This window comes from Crocodylus siamensis, chromosome 1 (genome assembly GCF_052110815.1).
Source record: "Crocodylus siamensis isolate JL-2025a chromosome 1, ASM5211081v1, whole genome shotgun sequence".
Taxonomy (NCBI): Eukaryota; Metazoa; Chordata; order Crocodylia; family Crocodylidae; genus Crocodylus; species Crocodylus siamensis.
The window spans coordinates 396,219,710-396,240,239 of NC_143395.1; the positions used below are offsets into that span (position 1 = coordinate 396,219,710).

Consider the following 20,530-nt stretch of genomic DNA (forward strand, 5'->3'; position numbering starts at 1 on the left):
TCCTCACCTGGAGTAGTGCGGCACGAGCAAGAGAAGGAGCCACCACTGGAAGAGAGGGGAGCTGAGCAGCTCCCGGGCAGATGCAGCCACACCAGGAGGAGCCCCGCTGGTAATCTGTGTGCACTGGCCAGGGCTGGTCCAGTGGGTGTGGGCTGGAGCTCAGCACTGGCTGCCCTGGGTGGGGCTGAGCCCCATACTGCATGCTATGGGGGCAGCCATGGGCTGTATCCAGTCAACTGGCAGGTACCCCCTAGGCGCCTGATCCAATCAGTTGGCAGTCTGGATCTGGCCTGTGGGCTATATTCTGTCCACCCCTGCCTTAGGGAGTTGCATAAGGGATTACATTTGATGATCCACCTCTGAATTCTACCCTGAGTTAAGATCTTCAGTCTGTTGCCTGTGTGAGCAAGTGCTCCCCAATGTGAGTAACAGCTGCAAAGTTTGGCTCGGGAGATCCAAGAATCTATGCAAAAGCTAAATAAAAACCAAATTTGTACTTGTGGTCATGTGGGACATCCACACATCTTATAGGTCTTCTAAAGCAAGGGTTGGCAACCTATAGCCCATAGGCCAGATACAGTTCACAAAGGGATTGCATCTGGCCCAAGAAGTTTGGATCCAGTCTGCATTTTCCTAAGGGCATGCTGATTCCACAGCCTTTTGATCCAGTCCACATTTTGCTAATGACATGCTCATCACGTCCTTTGCTCCAGCCAGCTGCTATACCCCAGGTGGAAGGTAGCACTTCTTCGCTGCAGCTTTTGCACACAGTTGCTGGAGGGGACTGGTGGCTAATGGCACTGGCTACATTTTCAAAATGTTGTCAATCCCTGCCTAAAGTATAGATGCATCTGCTAAGGAGGTAGTAGAATACCACTGTGACAATTTATTTATCTACAGGTCTGTCTTTAATATGATTCTCAGTGTCCACTATCTCCTTCTTCAAAGCAACTGTAGAAGACAATAGGGATTACAAGTGCCCAACATCTCTGAAAGTTAGGCCCAAGATGCCTAAAAATAGCCAATCCAAAACTGACAGAAGCCACTCTTACATTTTGACTCTCTTGTATACAAAACTTTAAAGTGCAGCTGTATTTTGCAAATGGCCTTTGTAACAGTAACGGTGTAGGATTTCGTATTCATTAGATTTCAATATCAAATATGCTCTTTGCAAACAAAACCTTGCCCTTTCCAACATTTGTTATTGAAAACTCCTCCTTGGGCTCTGGCTGTTTGCAGGAGTCCTTGCATATCATCACTGATAAAGATTTTGCTGGATAATATGTACTTTTAGCAGCAGTGCAACTCTTTTACTTTTCTGGAAGCGCAGATAGATACAGCTGAAAGCATCATGAAAAGATAGGGATATGGATGGCATATGTAAGGAGGAGCTGTGTTTTCTGGGATGACAGGTTTGAAGAGGTGTTGGCTTACTGCAGTTGCATCCACCTAATCTTGCAGTGCCTGTCCTCAGATCTATACCACAAATTTACAGTTCCACTCAGAAGCACCTCAAACACGCTACTTTTGGCCTGTATTCCCCCCACCTTCTCCAGCGGCCTCTATTTCAGGCTAATAGGTTCCCTGCTGAGTGACAATGCCAGTTAGCTCACCCACACCATTGCATGAACACTGACTGCTACATTGCTTCTACTTGGGGAAGCAGCCTATATGAGCAGCTCAATATTTTCAAAGGTATTGCTGCCTAACATAGTACGTTTCCAGTATAGTCATACTTTTTCTGGTGAAGTCAGACCCAGCAACTCTGTGCTGGAACTACCCAGCTACTTTTACTACATTCTCATTGAAGACTCACATAGAGGAGTAAAACCTCAGTGCAGTAAAATAGACTGCAATGAAGAGGAGTTCATTGCTTCAATATACTAAGTTAAGATAAAAAACAGATTAGGTATTACAAATAAAAGGCAACAGCTCAGAAATGAGCCTAGGAAAAAACGGTAATAAATGTTAGGAGCAGGACAGGGGGAGACATGCCTTGAAATCAGTGCTGTGGAAACCAGCCTCTCTCTCAATATACATTTCAAAGAAATAAAACACAACTGTTCTCCAAAACAGACTTAGAAAAGACTTTTTTCTTAACACTTCCAAAAGTTCTTCCCTTTCCTGTGTGATGTACCTCTCTAACTGCAAGCTGAAGACAAAAAGTAAATCCACCTCTCAATATTAAACTAACGCCTACAGTACAATATGTAGTCACAAGGAAGATACTGTGTCACTGAAAGTTTTTCTATGCATTAGATATTTGCATGCAAATGTAAGACTTTGTATGAGATGTATTTACCAATCTGTAGGCACTGCAGGAGGGCCAGTTTGAAAAGCAAGAAACATAATTTCTTTGGCACATCCAAACTTTGGTTTGGAAATTCAGAGAGATCCATTTTCTAGGATTTATGACATTTCTGACTTTTAGCAAAGATGCTATTGTGCTGGCAACAGAGCTATATGGAAAGGTTATGCAAGCACAATCCTGCATCTGCTACTTAAAACAAAATTCAACAACAGTCTCTCAACACTGGCATTTAGAACAATTTTTGAAGGTTTCTAAACTCTAAGAAAAATCTCCTTCTGTGACCTCAAGGCAACATATTAGTCACTGGTGGCATGGAAACTATTGAAGTTACACTCAACAGTTACAGTGGGAATAAGGCAATCACCACAGAAACTCTCCCTCTATTCAATGACATTTACAGTAGGTGATCTTTAATTACTCCTTTGGTACTCAAAGAATTGTCAGAAGAACTGTGCAGATTTTACCCTTAATGTTTCACAATCAAGCATACATTGTAAAATAATGAACATACAGAAAAACAGCCATATCACTACAACATGCAGCCTACTATACCTGGTGAATGTAGCGGAGGAGAGCACATCAGAACAACTCCTTGACCTTCCCGTACAGACACTGCACTTCTTGTCCGTCCACTAAAATTGCCCAGATCTGTTAAAAGAATACAGTATTTTAATTCCATGCAGAGGAAGATCTTAAGCTTTGCTACTCTTGTATCTTGCACTTTACTTCTTTGTGTAAAGCTGGCAGTACCCTTCTTCATTACTCAATCTATGATATGAGGGCTTTAAAAATATGTGTAATTTCCACTTCAGAGATTTCTATGTTATAGCAACACTATTTATTACTCATAGCAGTGACTGGACACAACATCAGAAAAAAACACTAGGCAATTTATGATTTATAATGGACATTTAGTAGGCCTTTATTTCTGTTTGCCATTTCCAGTTTATATTGTTCACCAGTAGAAGTCATTCATGCATACTGAGAAGAAATATCTAGGCAAGGAAAATGCTTTGTGTCTAGCCTGCAGCCTGAAGAAGGTTATTAATGTGTCATCCAAAGAATACCGGGTACAATGCATTCTTGTAAGTGGAAAGGAGAATCAGCTACCCTATTTCTAAAAGCAAATCTCCAACATAGTATAGATTTACTTTTTGGCTGCATATAGACTTTGGGATGTTAGGGGGAGGTTAGATTGAGTTAAAAATGGCCACCCAATGTAATGTAAGTTATGACGGAGGGTCTAATGTGGGGGAGGGGGAAGGGAGATTTGGGAGGTACACATGGTCTGCTACTGAGATTGGGGAATTGGAAGGAAAGACAGCATCTGTGGAAGGGTTCGGGGATTGGGGGGGAGGGGAAAGGCAAGTTGAGTCCACAGGAGAGACCAGGGGGTGAGTGGGAGAGACACTGTCTTCCCCAGCCTCCAGGACCAAGGGCTATTTTTAGCCCACTGCCTCCTAGCTGAACAACCCCACCCATCTGGTGAACCAACCCTCTCCAGCCCTTGCTCAGCTCCCACACTGGTGAATTATGGTAAAAATGTCACCTGAAGTTGCTTGCAGGATGGGGAGGTTGGTGGCCTCCGAAGAAGGGGGCAGGGGAACCAACGCGATCTAAGCTGAGTGTACCTTGGAGGTAGGGGTAATTTTGGATCAGGTCAACCATTTTTATGTCCCTCTAACTATCCTGAACTTCTGTACAGTTTGCACTTAGTTTGCCCAGGTACAGATCTGACTGTAGTTAGGTGGATCTAAGCTAGATTAGGTAGCCATTTTGAACCTGATATAACCTCCCTATAACCTCCCCAAATGCCTGTACACAGACTTAATACTCTTTCCTGGATGGTTTCTCCAGTATTCTGTTCATAACCAAATTCCAGATGATTACATTTTGCCTCTCTAAATTGCTGCCAGCAATAGAAACTGAATAAGGCATATGCTACTTATGCTAAACTTTTGAATCAAGTTGCAGCACATGGTTATGAATAGTTTATATTTATTTATTTTTCATTGAGAAGATGTGATTGCTCCATTGACCACAGGAAACTTTAGACCTGGTCCCTATCCAAATTTCATGGTGATGTCCAGCTTGAGTATTTAAAGAAAAAATAGGTTTATGCTGTAAGATGCTACATGCTTTGGTGATGGGAAACACTGTAAATATCTAAATATATCAGTATGTATATAATATATAATCTATCATTGACATGCATTGGCTTTTGCATTTCAACAGTATATACTAAAGCATTCTGGAACATACTAGTTGTTAACTAAGGTATATTAACATCATACAAGTTGACAGGTAAAGAACAATACTACAAAATCAGCCTCACTAAGGACCTTATTACACATTAATTTTAGGCAGCTCCTGGAACTTTTAACCCCTGGATTGTCCACACATTAACACCTGAGACTCGTTTTAAGTGTATTGTAGGTGACTTGAAGTTACTCCACTGCAGGTCAGATTTATCTCTGATCTGTGTTACCAAGCTTATGATCCATTAATGTGTGGCCACTCCCCACATATGAGCCACCCAAGTTGCAGTCCTCCAGCATTCCAGGATGCAGTGTCCTTTCCCCCACCCTCCTGTTCTGTGTGGACAAAATTTCCACCCCCTGACCTCTACTGCCCAGGAAGCACTTCTGGCACCAAGTCTATTTCACCTCTCACTCCTGGTGGTGTGACCTTCCCACCCTCAGCAGTGCAACTCTGCAAATATCCAGCTAGCTAGTCACAGGGCATAGACAGGTCCAGGAGTAGGACCTAGGGTAGATAGGGGAGAAAAAGGTAGGGGGCCAGATTGGGTCTCCATAGCTGGGACTTCCTTCCTGGGGTAGCACCAGTAGCTCCCCACAAAGCACCACTCCCACTCCCAGCCACCTGCAAAAGCACAACCAGCACCCCCTACAACCCTATCCCAAATCCCAGTTTATTAAAAAAGGAGACCTTCTTTAATTTACTTCCTCTTTATGTCTTTTGTTTTTTATTTCTTTTTATTTTATCTTTCAGTGGCTGGTTTCCTTCATTTCATCTCCTTCCCCCACTCTCATTTCCTTTCCCCCACCCATTTTATTACCCCCCCCACCATTCCATTAACTCTCCACCTCCCAGCTTCATGTTCCCACCTGCACAACCCATATCTCACATACCTCTGCCTAAAGCAGGGGTAGAAACCTATCCTGACTCACCAGCCATGTACTTGCAACTCATAGCTATACATTCATGTGAGGCCCCTGCTTGCCTGCCCTCTAGAGCCCAGTCACAGCTGTATAGATGGGGGGCTGTCAGAGAAAATGTTTAGCCTTAAGGTACAACTGCTCCAAACTTGAGCTAGCATTAACATCAATCAATATTTGAGCAACATGTGAAAAGGCCTTTACAAGGAGAGAATAGGTAGGGGAAATGTTTTTAAGTGCAATTTTACTATGCAATGAATTCAGATTCTTGTCCTCAGTTGATATAACTTAAAATTATGTAATTTCCCCCCTATTTCTTTCTCCAGCAGATTTCTTCAAAAGAACAGGTGAAGTTATGCTAATGTAGAGCTTTGCATTTTGTATCCAATACTTTTTATGATAGCATAAAACTGATTATACTGGTGTAAATGTTTTATTTTTCCAGGGCCTGTTAGTACATCTGTTAACAAGTTCAAGGTCAATTGTACAGGCAAAATGAACAATGGACACCATGAATGTTCTTTGAAATTTTTCCTCTAGGCCTCCTTTGAGATAGGATCTGATGAAACTTCCCTAAATAAGATCTGAGAGCCCCCTAAAATATGTTCTTTGATTTATTCTGAAAAATGTTCTTTGAATCTCAAATGGTATGTATAAACAAGCCTTAGTGAATTTAAAATTTGGATGGAACTGGAATTGATATGCTGTGGTTTCAATATATTTTGAGAAGGAGATGTGTTGTGAATCCAGAGGAGCTATGCACATTGAGAGATACTCAACTCATGGAATTTTTCTAGGCATATGAATAGATATAATCAGGAAATGATACTTCCTTTTCACAAATTTCAAAAATAAAGTTTTGCCACTGTATTCCTAATGGAATCATTAAAGCATTTCACAAAGACTTCCTGAGACCCTTACTGTGAGCCTGCCTTTCTGAATCTGTGTGATAATTAGTGCTATAAAAAAACCTACATTATTTTTTAATTTTTTCATAACTAGATCGGAACATTAGCTAGCTGAAAATAAACAAGCTATATTAGTGTATTTTGAAGGATTGAGTTTTTTTTAACAGTGAAAAATAAGACCACTCAGGAATGTAGTGTTTTGCATTTGTAAAGCTTAGTTTTTCAATTTTGGTTTTGTAAATTGTATCTCAAATTGTTTTCAAGCTCCAAGATAGTCTACAATATGATTGAAAATGTTCTACTGAACATTCAAGATTTTGTTGAAAAACATATATCAACATTTTATTTATAAAAAAATATTTCACCTAAAGAGTAAAATGTTTCAGTTTTGAAATGCTATTGTACTCTCCTGGGAGTTAAGGGTTCAGGTGTTTTGCACCCATCCTTTTCATTTATATTTCAGTAGTCCTCATCTCATTTCAAACCGGAACGTGAGAAGAGAAATACGAGGCACTTGACATGTAGCTTCCATAAAACAACATTTCAGGTTTAATTTATTGGATTTTTTAAAACGTATTTAAATTTTTTTTTCTGAAAATGTTGTTTTTCATGAAAATAAACCCCACTTGTTAGATACAGGAATAGATGTCTTTTGGATAAAATGTTTGAGGTTTGTCCTTTCACTTCAATTTGAAGTATTTTTCCATTCTTCTCCACAGTGAAAACCAAAGACTGAACTTGTCAACCAGGTATGGTTAAAACTTTTGAGTAATGAGAAAGGTAAAACATTTATGCTACTACATGTATTTGCCATTAATTAACCATCAAACCAGGAACACACTTCTAAAGAATGTCTCTGGCTACAAAATTCTTAATACAAATGTTGCAATACCTGGAAAAAGGTGAAGATGCAGGATGCTGCATGCAGTTCTCCCATTAAAATCATTAGTTTGGCAGAGAGATGTCAGAGAGATAGCAAATTAACTGCTGATTATAAGATGAATGTCAATATCCTTTTAAAAAAAATCTTAAGGATTTAAATCTTGCTCAGGGGTTACATTTAGCAAAGGAGAGGTAGCTACTTAATCTAAATTTGTATATACATGCACACACTTAAAATGGGGAGCAGGAAAACAGAAGGAATACTATATTAGTTATAAGAAGCATTATGTTCTTCTATACTCTTGGACACCAAATCCAATAATCTAGCTGCAATAGAAGTCAGTACTGGGAAAAAAAACCTAACCCCATATGGAATGCACCAGTGCAAAGCATACTTGGATGGTGGATACAAACTACCTTTCTGTGCTTGGCAGGTGTTCATTTCATACCCTGAGAAATTAGACTTGTTTACCCTTATCTTAGCTTTAGTGGCAAAGATGATAACATATACTGTACATTTTCAAAGCAATGCCTGGGGTTTTAGCTGCATGACTTCCATCAGCTTTGATATGAGCTACGACCTTACCACTTTGAAAATGTATGGATAATAAGTGTCTGTCACCATTTCTAATGTGAACACAGTTTTAGAGATTTATTCACAAAGCATGGAAAGGGAATGCAGCATCTTTAAAAAATAGTACAGTCACAGCTTATGGCAATGAATTATTCACAGTGGGCGCGTCTACACAAGATGCTTACTGCGCATTAGCCTAATAACACTGCGTAGTAGCATGGCAGTTAAAAACCATGCTAATAGCCTACTGCAAAGTGTTATTAGGCTAATACACAGTAAGCATCACACAATAGCCATGCACTGGTGCTACTGCATAGTAACTCTAGTTACTGTGCACTTAGTATTTCATTAAGCAAGTACTAAACTAAATGTGCAGTATCTAAGGCACATTAATGAATGTGTGGATATGCCCAGTGAGCCATATACATGGATGAAGGTTATTTGCGGGTAGCTGTGAACTTCTAGAGGCCCTAAATGAAACGGCCACTAAAGCTGCATAGTAAAGATCTAACTATTTGTAAACAAAGAAACATGGAAAGACCTCTATTTCGCTTACCACACTATCGGAGTCTGCACTGAAAAAAACATGACAGATCACAGAACAGCCTAATTGAAGGAGGGGAGAGAAAACAAACAAGATGTACCTCTAACCAGTCAGAACAACCTAAAAGGTACAGACCGCTAGCATCAATATAGTAAAGATCCCTAAAAACACCCAGCGGCTAGGAAAGCGGAGGGCAGCAGTGAAGGTTAGGTTCAGAACCACACCATTTTACTTCCTTAATAGGTCACAATGTCACATTCCCTATGGAGATAACAAAGAAAAATAAATAAGGTGGGGAGGAGGGGGTATGTAGTTTGATAAAACAGCAGTGTTGGCTACTTTTATCCAAGAAATAGTGCCTCAGACTTCTTCTAAATACCACCCTTATTAACATTCAGTTTCTTTTATTTAGATGGATAACTAGACAGAGTAAGCAGATTCTAAAGGTCTCATCAGGTTAGATCAGCAGCAAGGGGAAAAATGAAAAAAAATGTTTTGTCCTACAGAAAGGACCATGTAGCAGTGCTGTGCTGCTCAAATGAAACAGTGAATGGGCAAACATTTTCCTTGTTTTAAAAGGGGAAGGGGAACTGCTCCTGAGTGCGCACCAGCTGTTATGATCTATTATGTCTGCATGATGAGAAAAAGAAGGAGGAGGAATCCAGAAACTACAGACCAGTCAGCCTCATCACAATCCCTGGAAAAATCATAGAGCAGGAATCCATTTCCCAGTACTTGGAGGAAAAGAAGTTGATTAGGAAGTGAGTCGGAATGGATTCACCAAGGGCAAGTCATGCCCAACCAACCTGATTGCCTTCTGTTATGACATGACTGGCTCTGTGGATGCAGGAAAAGCAGTGGACATGATATACCTTGATTTTAGCAAGGCTTTTGATATGGTCTCTCAATATTCTTGCAAGCAAGCTAAGGAAACATGGATTGGATGAAAGGACTGGATGGTGGACAGAAAACTGGCTGAATAGTCAGGTTCAAAGGGTAGTAATCAATGGTTTGATGGTTAGCAGCTGGTATAAAGTGGAGTGCCCCAGGGCTTGGTCGTGAGGCTAGTTTTGTTTTTCATCAACAACCTGGAAGATGGCATAGGGTGCAATCTCAGCAAGTATGCAGATGACACCAAACTGAAGAGAGTAGTCAGTAGATACACTGGAGGGTAGGGCTACGATTTAGGGAAACTTAGACAAAGTGGAGGATTGGGCAAGAGAAATCTCATGAGGTTCAACAAGGAGAAGTGCAAAGCCCTGCACTTAGGATGCAACAATCCCATGCACCAGTACAAGCTTGGGACTGACTGGCTGGGCAGCAGCTCTGCAGAAAAGGACCTGGGGGTACAGTGGACAATAAGCTGAATATGAGCCAACAGTGTGCCCTTGTTGTAAAAAAAGCTAACAACATACTGGACTGCATTAGTAGGAGTGTTGCCAGCAGGTCAAGAGAAGTGATTTTTCCCTTCTATTTGGCACTGGTGAGGCCACATTTAGAGTACTGTGTCCAGTTTTGGGCTCCCCTCTAAAGAAAGGATGTGGACTGGTTAATTACACAATTACTTTAGACTGGCTGCATGTGTAAAGTAGCTATCTATCTTATAAAGTTAGACCTGGAAAACGTACAACAACTTTATAGCTGGATCCTATCATACATTTACCTGAACTTTTACAATGACTTTCTGAATCTAGTCTACACTTCAACCACAGTGTCTTGTGTCTCTGTTTTCCCTATTGAACTATATGACAATTATTTCTGTATCCTTACACGAGGATGCCAACTATAACAACATTCATAAAATCTGTAATTATTACAACCAAGATATAACTTAATAAGGAATTGAAAGTAGATACTGGTCAGGCTTTCTCTTCATTTATCTGTCAGCAGTAACTACTGCTGAAATATTTCCATTTAGCAGTATACAAACACTCCATCAAACTTTCAAAAATAAACATTTGTGCAATTCAGATGCTGGGCACATTTAGCATTTTACAAGTGGATACCCGCAAAAAGAGAGGATAATTATCCTCTCTGATTAATTAATTAAGAAGAAAATTAAAATGACACACATACAGCTTCAAACTTAGATCTTTTAAAGCATTTAGTTTTCCAGAATGATGTGATGATTGTCATAATGTAGAATATTGCAGAAGAATTTGCCCTTACAGGCTTTAGACATGGCAAACACCATTAAAAAGTGATAACACACAAAATGAGATGTATATATTTTGGTAAGCAATTTAAGTGCTTGATAAATGTTAAAGGTGCCATACAACTGATTAGGGAATAATGAAAGGTATGTATTAAAATTGTATGACCCTTTTTAAGTTACAAAGAAATGACCTAAGTTTTAGTTTAAATTGTGAAATAAATTAGATGCTGATACTCTGCTGACAGTGCTTCAGAGTTGTCCCCAGCAGCTGCTCCCAAGCACACCACAGATCAAAGCGTTGAGAGCAGTCACTTTCAAGCACACAAGAGTCTGGGGTCTGAAGGCTGGGTGCGAAGGGATAGCCTGGAGCCAGCTCACCAGAGCACTTCCAGTTTGGGACCTGGGATGCGAGGGAGGAGAAAGGATACCCTAGCCAGCATTGCTGCTGGGGGACACTGCCATCAGGTGAGTAGAACTAAGGAAGTCCATCTTTTTGATATATATACAGTTATCTAAGGATCATAGAAAAGAGTTTTGAGAGGAAAAATCTCTGAAGTGGTACTAACATTGCCTCTGTGCCACAATTCAAACTCAGCAAATTAACGGGAAAGAGCTTAAACTGTTTGTAGCAGGGCACTGGGTGTACCTGTTCCCTTAAGGGCACAAACAGCTTGTAAAGCCACCTGCTGGTGGCAGGGGGGAGCTAAGGCTGGAGCTATATAAGCCCAGAGCCTGCACCAGTCCGTTACTTTCTCCCCAGGCACTATGCAGGGAGGAGCTCCTGGCTGCCGGGCAGCAGGGCTCCTGAAGGGACCTGGGTTTTGTTCAATGACTCTGTGGGCCTGGGAACTGAGGCAAGTTCCCTGGGTTAAGAAAGAGTGGGCTTTTACAGGTGAATGGCCTTTGTTTGTGCTAAGCCCATAGAGGGTTTTGGGTGTCTGCCAGATGCTTCATGTTTAATTAACTTAAACTGATAGTTCAGCCTTGAGCCCTGCAGTGGATGGCTCAAGGCCTATTTAGAGAGCTGGTAACCCAGGAGCCCTTGGACTGAGAACAGGGCCCAATAAGGGGTTCAGCAGCTTAGGAAAGGCTAAGGCCCAGAGGAGGGGCTGCATGTGGGGCCAGGGGTCCGAGGACCCAAAGGGGCCAAGTGTACAAATATTTAACATCGAAGAGAGAGAATACCCACAAGGCTTTGGGCATGGTGTAGGGAAGGAAATGGAGCTATGCAGTGAGCTCTTAAGGTTAGAGGTGCCCTAGAGGGGCACAGATATCAATGTAGCTCTTGAAGCTACAGGGGCCCTGCAGGGGCAAAGGCCAGTCGAGAGGGGCTATTGAGCTTAAGGGTTGAATCAAGAGGGCTGAGGGTCCAGGAGGTATCCACGGATACTGCAAGTTGTCTAAGGCTCACTCTAAGGCTTGTGGGCTGCTTCCCTTATCTAACTTGTAATAAGCAGGGATCCTGGTTTTCTCTGATGTTAAGAAAAACCCCAACCATTTTTTGGATTAAAAAAGTAATGCAAAATCCACATTATTCCATGATTTAAATAAAACACCACTGATATGTATATTGGTGTTTCATTTTAATCATGGGAAAATGTGGTTTTTGAGTTACTTTTTTAAATCTGAAAATTGGGTTTTGTTTTTTTAATCAAAGAAAACCAGGATCCCTGATAGTAAGAACAAGGTGCAGCAGATGAGCAGTTAAGGGAGGGCTGTAATAGAGACTGAGCCTGGCAGGGGTCATATTGCCACCAGGAGGCTTCATGGCCACCCTGGGGCACAAACCTGCTACACTGTCTTTCAGACAGCATCCTTACATACTTTCTAAGTAAGAAAGCATGACACCAGCGAGACATACAGTCTCCCATTAATGTGCTCTACATTATTTTTACAAGTGCTTCAAGGGGGCAGGGAGGTGGGTGGGACTGGGCTTTAATTAGGGCAGCTCCCAGCATGCTAATTAGCATGTACTAGCCAGCCTCCGCATCTCGGGTATGAGTGTCCCTGCACTTCAAAATGACTGTGGGGCTGCTTTATCTAAAGCTCATAGAATGAGCTTTAGTTAAAGTATTCCCTCTGCCATTTTGAAGCCTGGGGAAGCTGGTACATGAGGCATGGAGTCTGGCTTGAGTACACTAATTAGCATGCTGGGAGCTGCTCTAATTAAAGCTCTGATTAGCACACTCCAGCAGACTCGATTAATTATCACATGTACAGACACCCTACTACTACTACTACTACCATTACTACTATAGCACACAAGAGTCCTTATCATGAGCACAGACACAAAACATCAAACGAACCGATAGTCTTCGGCTGAAAAAACATAATCTAAACCAGTGATTTTACAACTTCCTAAAGTAATGGAACCATTTCATGTTCCTTATTCTACTATGGAACCCCTACCTCTGGCTCTGCAAGCCACATGAGCTGATGCGAAGCCACGTGAACTGGTCCGGCAATGGCAACACAGTGCCTCCAGACCTGCTTCACCATTGCCCCCAGCCTTTTTCTAGAACCCCTGATAACCTATTGTGGTTCCACCTAACACAGTTTGAAAATCACTTATCTAAACATTAGACTAGAGGCAAACAGGTGGATACAGCCATTAAGGAAGTACAGGAAATCAATGAGACACTAAGTAGGCTGTATGATTAGACAGTGGATTGAAGGAAAATTATGAGAGAATTTTACTGATGTGTATGAGGAACGCCTCTCAAATTCGAGAGGTAGCATCAGAAAAAGCACAAATGTACCTGTTTGAAAATCTAAAAAGTGTAAAGCAGTAAGGCAACATATTAGCATAGGACAGCTGTCTCCAATCAACATCTAACAGAATTTCAATCCAGCTACCACAGAAGAGAATCTTTGGAAGAAAAAAAAAGAAATGACTGGTGAATCTCTAGAGAGTTGCAGTGGATGGCAGCGTTTTCGAAAGAGGAGAACACCATTTCTGAGAAAACGCCGTACTGATGCACAGCACCAAGTGGGGAGCAACCCAAAGCACTTACAATTTTGTGGATGTGAATTACCTTCACAAAGTACCCAAAGGACTAATTACTTCGAGGTAATGTCTTTTTTGTTGCCCAAAACAGACACCTCTGTCTAAAGAAAACAGGTGCTCCACTGACAGCATTTCTGTAGCTGATATATTAAGAACACTGCCTACCATGATGACCGATACTACTTCATCGCTTCATTGTGTTCCCTCATCTGATTGGTTCTACCCATCTGCTGTAATTAAGAGGCTCACTTTTTGTTATCTTTGTGCCATGCCTAAGGCCTATAACTGGTATTTTTAGCTGCTACCTGCATGAAAATACATTTAAAATGTAGAGTATAAACAATTTTCCTTCTTCACTGTCAATAAATCTCTCCCTTCTCTGACCCTACTCCAGAGAATAATTTGAATTTGTTTACAATATTTCACCCTGAGTACAGTGTTTGGAAGACAGGCATACTATTCAAAAGTGAATGGTAAAGTACTAGTATTCAATTAAATCATTCAGTCTGTGTGATCTACTTCTATTGCTAATTAATAAAATAATTAATTATTGATCATCTGCAACATTTTACCCCTGATTAACTATTAATCCTTCTCAAACAATCCAGCAATTCATATATTCTCTGGCCCTATAAATCTAATACATATTGGCAACCTAACTGTAAAGTACTTAGATATTTATTGCTCTGGGTCTATCTTCAATACACTTTAATTCTTTGTACAACTTTGAAGTGAGGAAAAACATTATTTTCTTTACTTTTTTATTTACAAATTTTGCAAACCTTAAATAAAAAACTTCAGACTAAACGATTATTGACCAACATCAATTCCTGTCAACATTAATGTGTTCTGTATTCAGAAGACATGAAATACTTGGCCCAAAAGGAATAGAAAAGAAAATATTTATGTAACCTAAAATAAAGCCACAACAAAAATAACGGTAAAAATTACACAAAGGTGCAGTAATAATAATTCAACATGCCATATTAATTTCTATTTGCTATGTCTGTGGTTTCAGTTGTTAATGATTATTTTCAGTTAACTATGATCATTCTTTTGTGTCAGGTTTCATCTATTTTGACACACAAAAACTGCAGCATATCATTTCTCAGTTGTCTTCCATGTTTTTTTAGTGTAATATCATAGATAAATGACAATCCTGAGACTCACATTTTGAATTTGTTTATACTAGGGACACTCCATTGATGCCTGGCTAAGTCAATGGGTATACATACTAGAAGTAAATTCAGAATTAAACTTGCTGTCACAGATTTGATTTTAGTTTGCAATAATCTAGAATGTCCAGGGTTGTGGTTTCTCTTTTTCTGAATATAATGAAAGCATTTAAGATCAGAGTTAGCATAATGTTTGGTAAGCTATTTATAAGTTCCTTATCAAAACATGTTTCCCACCTAAATCACAGAAATAAGAAACTAACTTAAAATCCTTTACTATGTCCTGATATTTTAATACTGTTTTTTTTTATAGGTGTCAATTTTTAGTTGCCGCCACAGAGGAATTGGTAGAGGTAAAAATAAGCCAAAGATATGCTGTCTTTCTCTAATCTAGTGGGTATATCTATATGTGCAATTACTGTGCAGCAATGAACTCTGGAGCAGTCTGAATCAGAGTAAACTATTACCTGGCACAGAGTCTACACATACGCCTTGGAGAGCAGGAATTTGAGCCACGGTGGAACAGTCCTGGGCTGCCAGGCATCACCAGGGGTCAGGTCCAGGTGCTGGCATTAGGGAGAGGGGCCGGTTGCAGCATGAGGATGAATGTGCAGAGCCATAGGGCTAGGCAGCAGACTGGCCCCCAGCTGGCTAGGCTGACAGGGTACAGTTTACATTGTCTCTGTATGCATTTAGTTGCAGTAAATTACCTTGGCATAAGACAGTGCTGTCCCCGGCAGTACTATTTTACTGCAGTGTTAATTAGTTTACTGGACCCTAATGCCATCACATATGTAAAGGGTGACACTATACTCTTTCTGTGTTATGAGCCAAACTGTGTATGTGTGAATCTGTATTTAATTCCATTAGGATCCACACATAGATGTCCATTCAGCCATTGTGAGTTAGTGGGAATGCATAAAGCAAAATACTTTCCTTTTCAAAACAACTTTCTTTTGATTTAAAACAGAATGTAGCTCCTCTTTTTCTTAAGAGCTTTAACATGTGGACTCTTGCCTTTAGTACCTAAGTGGGTGCATCTACATGAGGCATTTACTGCAGACTAGACAGATTAGCTCTACAGTAAACATCTTGCATCTACATGTATGGCCCTATTAGGACACAAGAACCTAATTAACTCTGCAGCAGGGTATAATTGTAAATTCACGTTTCTTACTTTGCAGCACAGAATGTGTAGGTGCTGATGTGGCTAGCTGAGGCACAAGGATGATTCTGTTTTTTTTAATCTTTAACAAAGATTAAATTTTAAATTTAATTTTAAATCTAAATATTTCCCAAAGATTCCCCAGGCTGATCCCTGGGGAAAGGGAAGGGGGAAGGTCAGCCTCCCAGGTAGCCCTGCTCTAGAGTACCCTTGTGCCCCAGCCAGCCCATCTGTAGGACACTGAGCCAGGTTGGAGCATCCCCAGGCTGGCAGACTAACTCCCCAGGACCCTGCCAGTTAGGGCTGCTCTGATTTGGCTCAACATGCTGATGTCCTGGATGCACATGGAAAAGTGGCACTCAGGACCAATACACTCTAGCATTATAAGCACTGGAGTTTATTGCTTTGACTTAATAGCACATGTAGATGTGCAAAGTATAATGTGCCAAGTATAATGTGTAATTTCCCCCTTCAAGACTTTGCTGAAGAAATTCCAGTATCTTTGGTAGGCTAAACTGTGTAATTAGAATTAGAAGCTTATCACCCAGGATAACTGGCAATGAATTAAGGCCAGCAGTCATTATTCTTTCTGTTTGCATAAAGTCATATAAGGGAGGAAATTGTGTAAAGTTATATAAGGTGTGAGAAGGGAAGAGGGTAATGGCATACTCTCTCCTTCAGTCTTCTTGATTCTTCAGAACTGATGCAGTAGCTATGCTTCTGCAGGGGTAAGAGATATGAGCTTCCCCTGCCCTTGGATGAAATGGGCCATAAGCCTGTATGCCACCTCCAATGTTGAGAAGTGCTTACAAGATCTAATAAGACTGACACTTCATTGTCATTGCCTGAAGAATGCTTCAGGGAAGATTTGCAAGTCTTGTGGAAGGCTCCTTTATAACAATGTGTGTGACACTTAAGGCAAATAATAGGGGCCAGGTGCAGACATTACACTTTTACTGGTATAAGTAACTGAAAATTGGTCTATACCCATAACAGAAGTTTGGCACAATGGACTGGATTAAAACTGGTGGAACCTAGTCTACAATATGCCTTCCACCCTCACCTTCCCCATCAGTAGGTGAACACGTTCTGTTCACTGCTGGTCTAAACTATGCTACTTATGGAAAACCATGTAACATTTCACCAAACAGTAATTACTGCAAACTTAAGAGCGTGTGTAGATGAACTGGCCCTAAATTGAAGTGGTGGGTTTTTAAAAACACCGCTTCAATTTAGGACCCTTTAAACCCCCTATGTCATGCACATACCCAAACTTACCTGCCTCTCTGGCTGTGGGGAGGAGAGGGCAAGCTGCCTGTGGGTGAAGTGGTCCCTGGGCTGTGGAGTGGGGCTGGTGCTTCCCTCCACGGCAGTTGTGGTTCCCCCCCAGGTAGCACCCGCCTGCAGGCACCTGGATTGGGTGGTCCTGGGGGGCACCACAGCCGCGGAGGGAAGCACTAGGCCCCTGCTCAGCTCAGGTAGACAGGCAGGCTCGGGGGGGGGGGGGAGAAGTCTTGGGCAGAGCCTATCTTCCCAGGCTGCTGCCAGGCTGCTTGCATGGGTTTCCTGCAGAGCCCCTGAGCTGCACGGAGCCTGGTACTTTGCTCCATAGCTGTAGGGCAGCAAAGCAAAATTCCTTGGAGGAGTTTTAGTTTGCTGCGCCCCAAGTCATTTAAGGAACATTAGGCCAAATTTGCTACAGTGGCTGGAATTACTGTACAATACACTGCCAATGCATGCAAACACCAACACCATTAAAGCAGTGCAAAATCATTTAACCCATTTCAAAGTGTTGTGTACTCATGCCCCTCATTTCATCTACACATGGCCTGAATGGCTAGTTAACTATAAAAGAATGGACCAAAATCAGTGCCAGCATAAACAAATATGATGTAGACTTCAGTAGATGAATAAACACTCCTGGAACAGATGAATGAAATGTTTCCAGTGGACTTTACTTGTTTACTCTAAGACCTAATTTGCCTAAGTACATATTAGTAGAAGTTGATTTATGGATATTCCCACATTTGAAAAACAACTTTTTGACAGAACTGTTTACTATTGCAGCTGTAGCTATGAAAGGTCACTGTGTTATCCATCATGAATGTGCACTGCAATCACTCCTATCACATCATGAATGTTCACTGCAGTTGCTTTCCAATGCTAATGTTTTCTTCTATCCTGATACCCTAAGGTTTTATTTTGCTGTTATTTCTATGTTAGCTCCCCTCTCTGTATATTTACAGCTGGTTTTAGTTTTTATCTATAGCATTCCCTTTGGTTCCCATATATCTGGGTCTTTGTTTGTATCCTATTAGGATACTGTTTGTATCCTATTAGGCTTGTCATATCAAACTCTTCACTTTAAGGAGAGGTGAGGTAGCAGCATGGAGGGCCACGTGAAGAAACATTGGTTCCTTGTTTAACAGATAAGCACTGAGAAATGTTCCAGCCAATAGACTCAGATATAAAAGGAATAACACAATACAATTGTATATAGGAAACAATAAGCTAATTGTGTCAGAAAAGGAATGAAATGCCAATGAGATTTGCATTGTGTTCATGGGATTCTAGAATAATTTTAGCTTATGATACATATACATAAAACATTGGCCATGCTACAGTTTGATTGCAGACCCTAAGCCTCTGTAATATGAAAGTGCATTTGAATTCTCTGGTGAAAGCCATGATGTAGTGTGGAAAATGTCTGGAAAATGACTAGCAGAATAGTAAATTGCTATAAATTCTGAAGGGGTTTTCTTTTTCCAGTGAGAACTAATATTGCCAGGTGCTTGCTTATTATACAGAGCATAAAATCCAAAAAATCATGAGACTTTCTTTTCAAGTCTTTCTCTTATTATGAGCAGGGATCCCGGTTTTCTCTGATAAAAAAAATCCCCAATTCTCAGACATAAAGAAGTAACCCAAAATCCATATTTTTCCATGATTAAAATGAAACACCACTGATATATAGATATATTGAAGTTTCATTTTAATCATGGAAAAATGTGGATTTTGGGTTAGTATTTTATATCTGAAAATTGAGATTTTTTTTCTATTAGAGAAAACCAGGACCCCTGGTGATTATGCAGAGGCTGAAGATAGCTTTTCCTCTGTAACCACAGGGGACAGGATTAGTAGCAATGGCCTCAAACTGCAGCAGAGGAAATCAAGGTTGGTGTCCTGCTGGATCATGTGCATCAGGTTGGGGGCCTCTTGGGGATTGAGGTGCCAACTAGGATCAGGAGGAGTGAGAAAAGTCCAGGAACAAGCTAGGTCAGTAAGCCAAGAGATAAGTTGAAGAGCAGGGGTTGAGTTGGGGAGCCGAGAGGTCAGGCTGAGAGCAAGCTGGGTCAAGAAGCCAAGAGATTAGGCAGGAAGTAGTCAGAGCACAAACCAAAGGGAACAGCAAGGCAAGCTGGGATCAAATTGAGCCCTGTTGCCCAGACATTTCCTGTTCTGGGTCAGGGGTTTACATAGTAGAAGTGGAGGGTTAACTGACCCTGGCTGACAGTTTTGGTGCCAGAGAGTAGCACAGGGCTAAGCCCTTCTAGAGGTGTCAGGATAGCCATGAGCAGAAGTAGTGTGGCAGACTGGGATAAGCAGCTGTGCTGGTAAGGCCTCAGCTTTAAGGCTGCAGCCTGACAGTTGGAGATTAAAATCATAAAAACTAGGGCTAAAAGAAACCTTTAAAGATCATCTAGTCCAACCCCCTGCCAGAGGCATGATCACCCTTATCCAAACCATCCTATACAAATCCACCCTCTAACCTATTGGTAAACATTACAGAGTCAGCCCTGACACAGGGAAAAATCCTTGAAAAAATTATCAGGGATCACATCTGTGAGGGGACAGTAGAGGAGATCATGCCCAGTGGACATCAACATGGGTTCATCAAAGGCAGATCCTGCCAGATCAACCTGATGGCCTTTTATGACCAGGTAACTAAATCCCTGGATGATGGTGTTGCCATGGACGTAGTCTTTCTGGACTTTAAGGAGGCCTTTGACACTGTCTCTCACCCCATTCTCATTAATAAATTGAGCGACTGTGACATTGATGCCTACACAGTTGGATGGGTCAAAAATTGGCTGATGGGGTGCACCCAGAGAGTGGTGGAGGACAGATCATACTTGACCTGGTGGGATGTGAATAGCGGGGTCCCCCAGGGCTTGGTCCTGGGGCCTACACTGTCCAACATCTTCAGCGACTTGGATGAGGGGGTGGAAAACACATTGTCCAAGTTTTCCAATGACACCAAGATGTGGGGAGAGGTAGGCACGCTCGAAGGGAGAGAGAGCCTGCAATTAGATTTAGACAGACTACAGAAGTGGGCGGATGGTAACAGGATCGAGTTCAATGTAGATAAATGCAGAGTGCTGCACCTGGGGAGAAGGAATCCACAGCATACATACAAGCTGGGGAGCTCCCCCCTTGTGAGCACAGAGGCAGAAAGGGATCTTGGAGTCATTATTGACTCCAAGATGAACATGAGCCGCCAATGCCAGACCACAGCCAGCAAAGCCAACCGCACCTTGTTGTGCATCCAAAGATGCATCTCAAGCAGGTCCAGAGAGGTGATACTCCCCCTCTATGCAACATTGGTCAGGACTCAATTGGAGTACTGTGT

General features: G+C 41.4%; 1 protein-coding gene across 3 annotated transcripts in view; it reads right to left on the minus strand.

Moving 5' to 3' along the window:
* The window catches only part of CNTN5 (contactin 5), a 1,171,322-nt gene that overhangs the window by 371,654 nt on the left and 779,138 nt on the right, over positions 1-20,530 (minus strand). For all 3 annotated transcript variants that reach the window (XM_090030265.1, XM_090030258.1, XM_090030254.1), the window contains one exon: positions 2,864-2,959. In XM_090030265.1, coding sequence (XP_089886391.1) covers positions 2,864-2,959 — 96 coding nt within the window. The remainder of the gene's footprint in view (positions 1-2,863; positions 2,960-20,530) is intronic.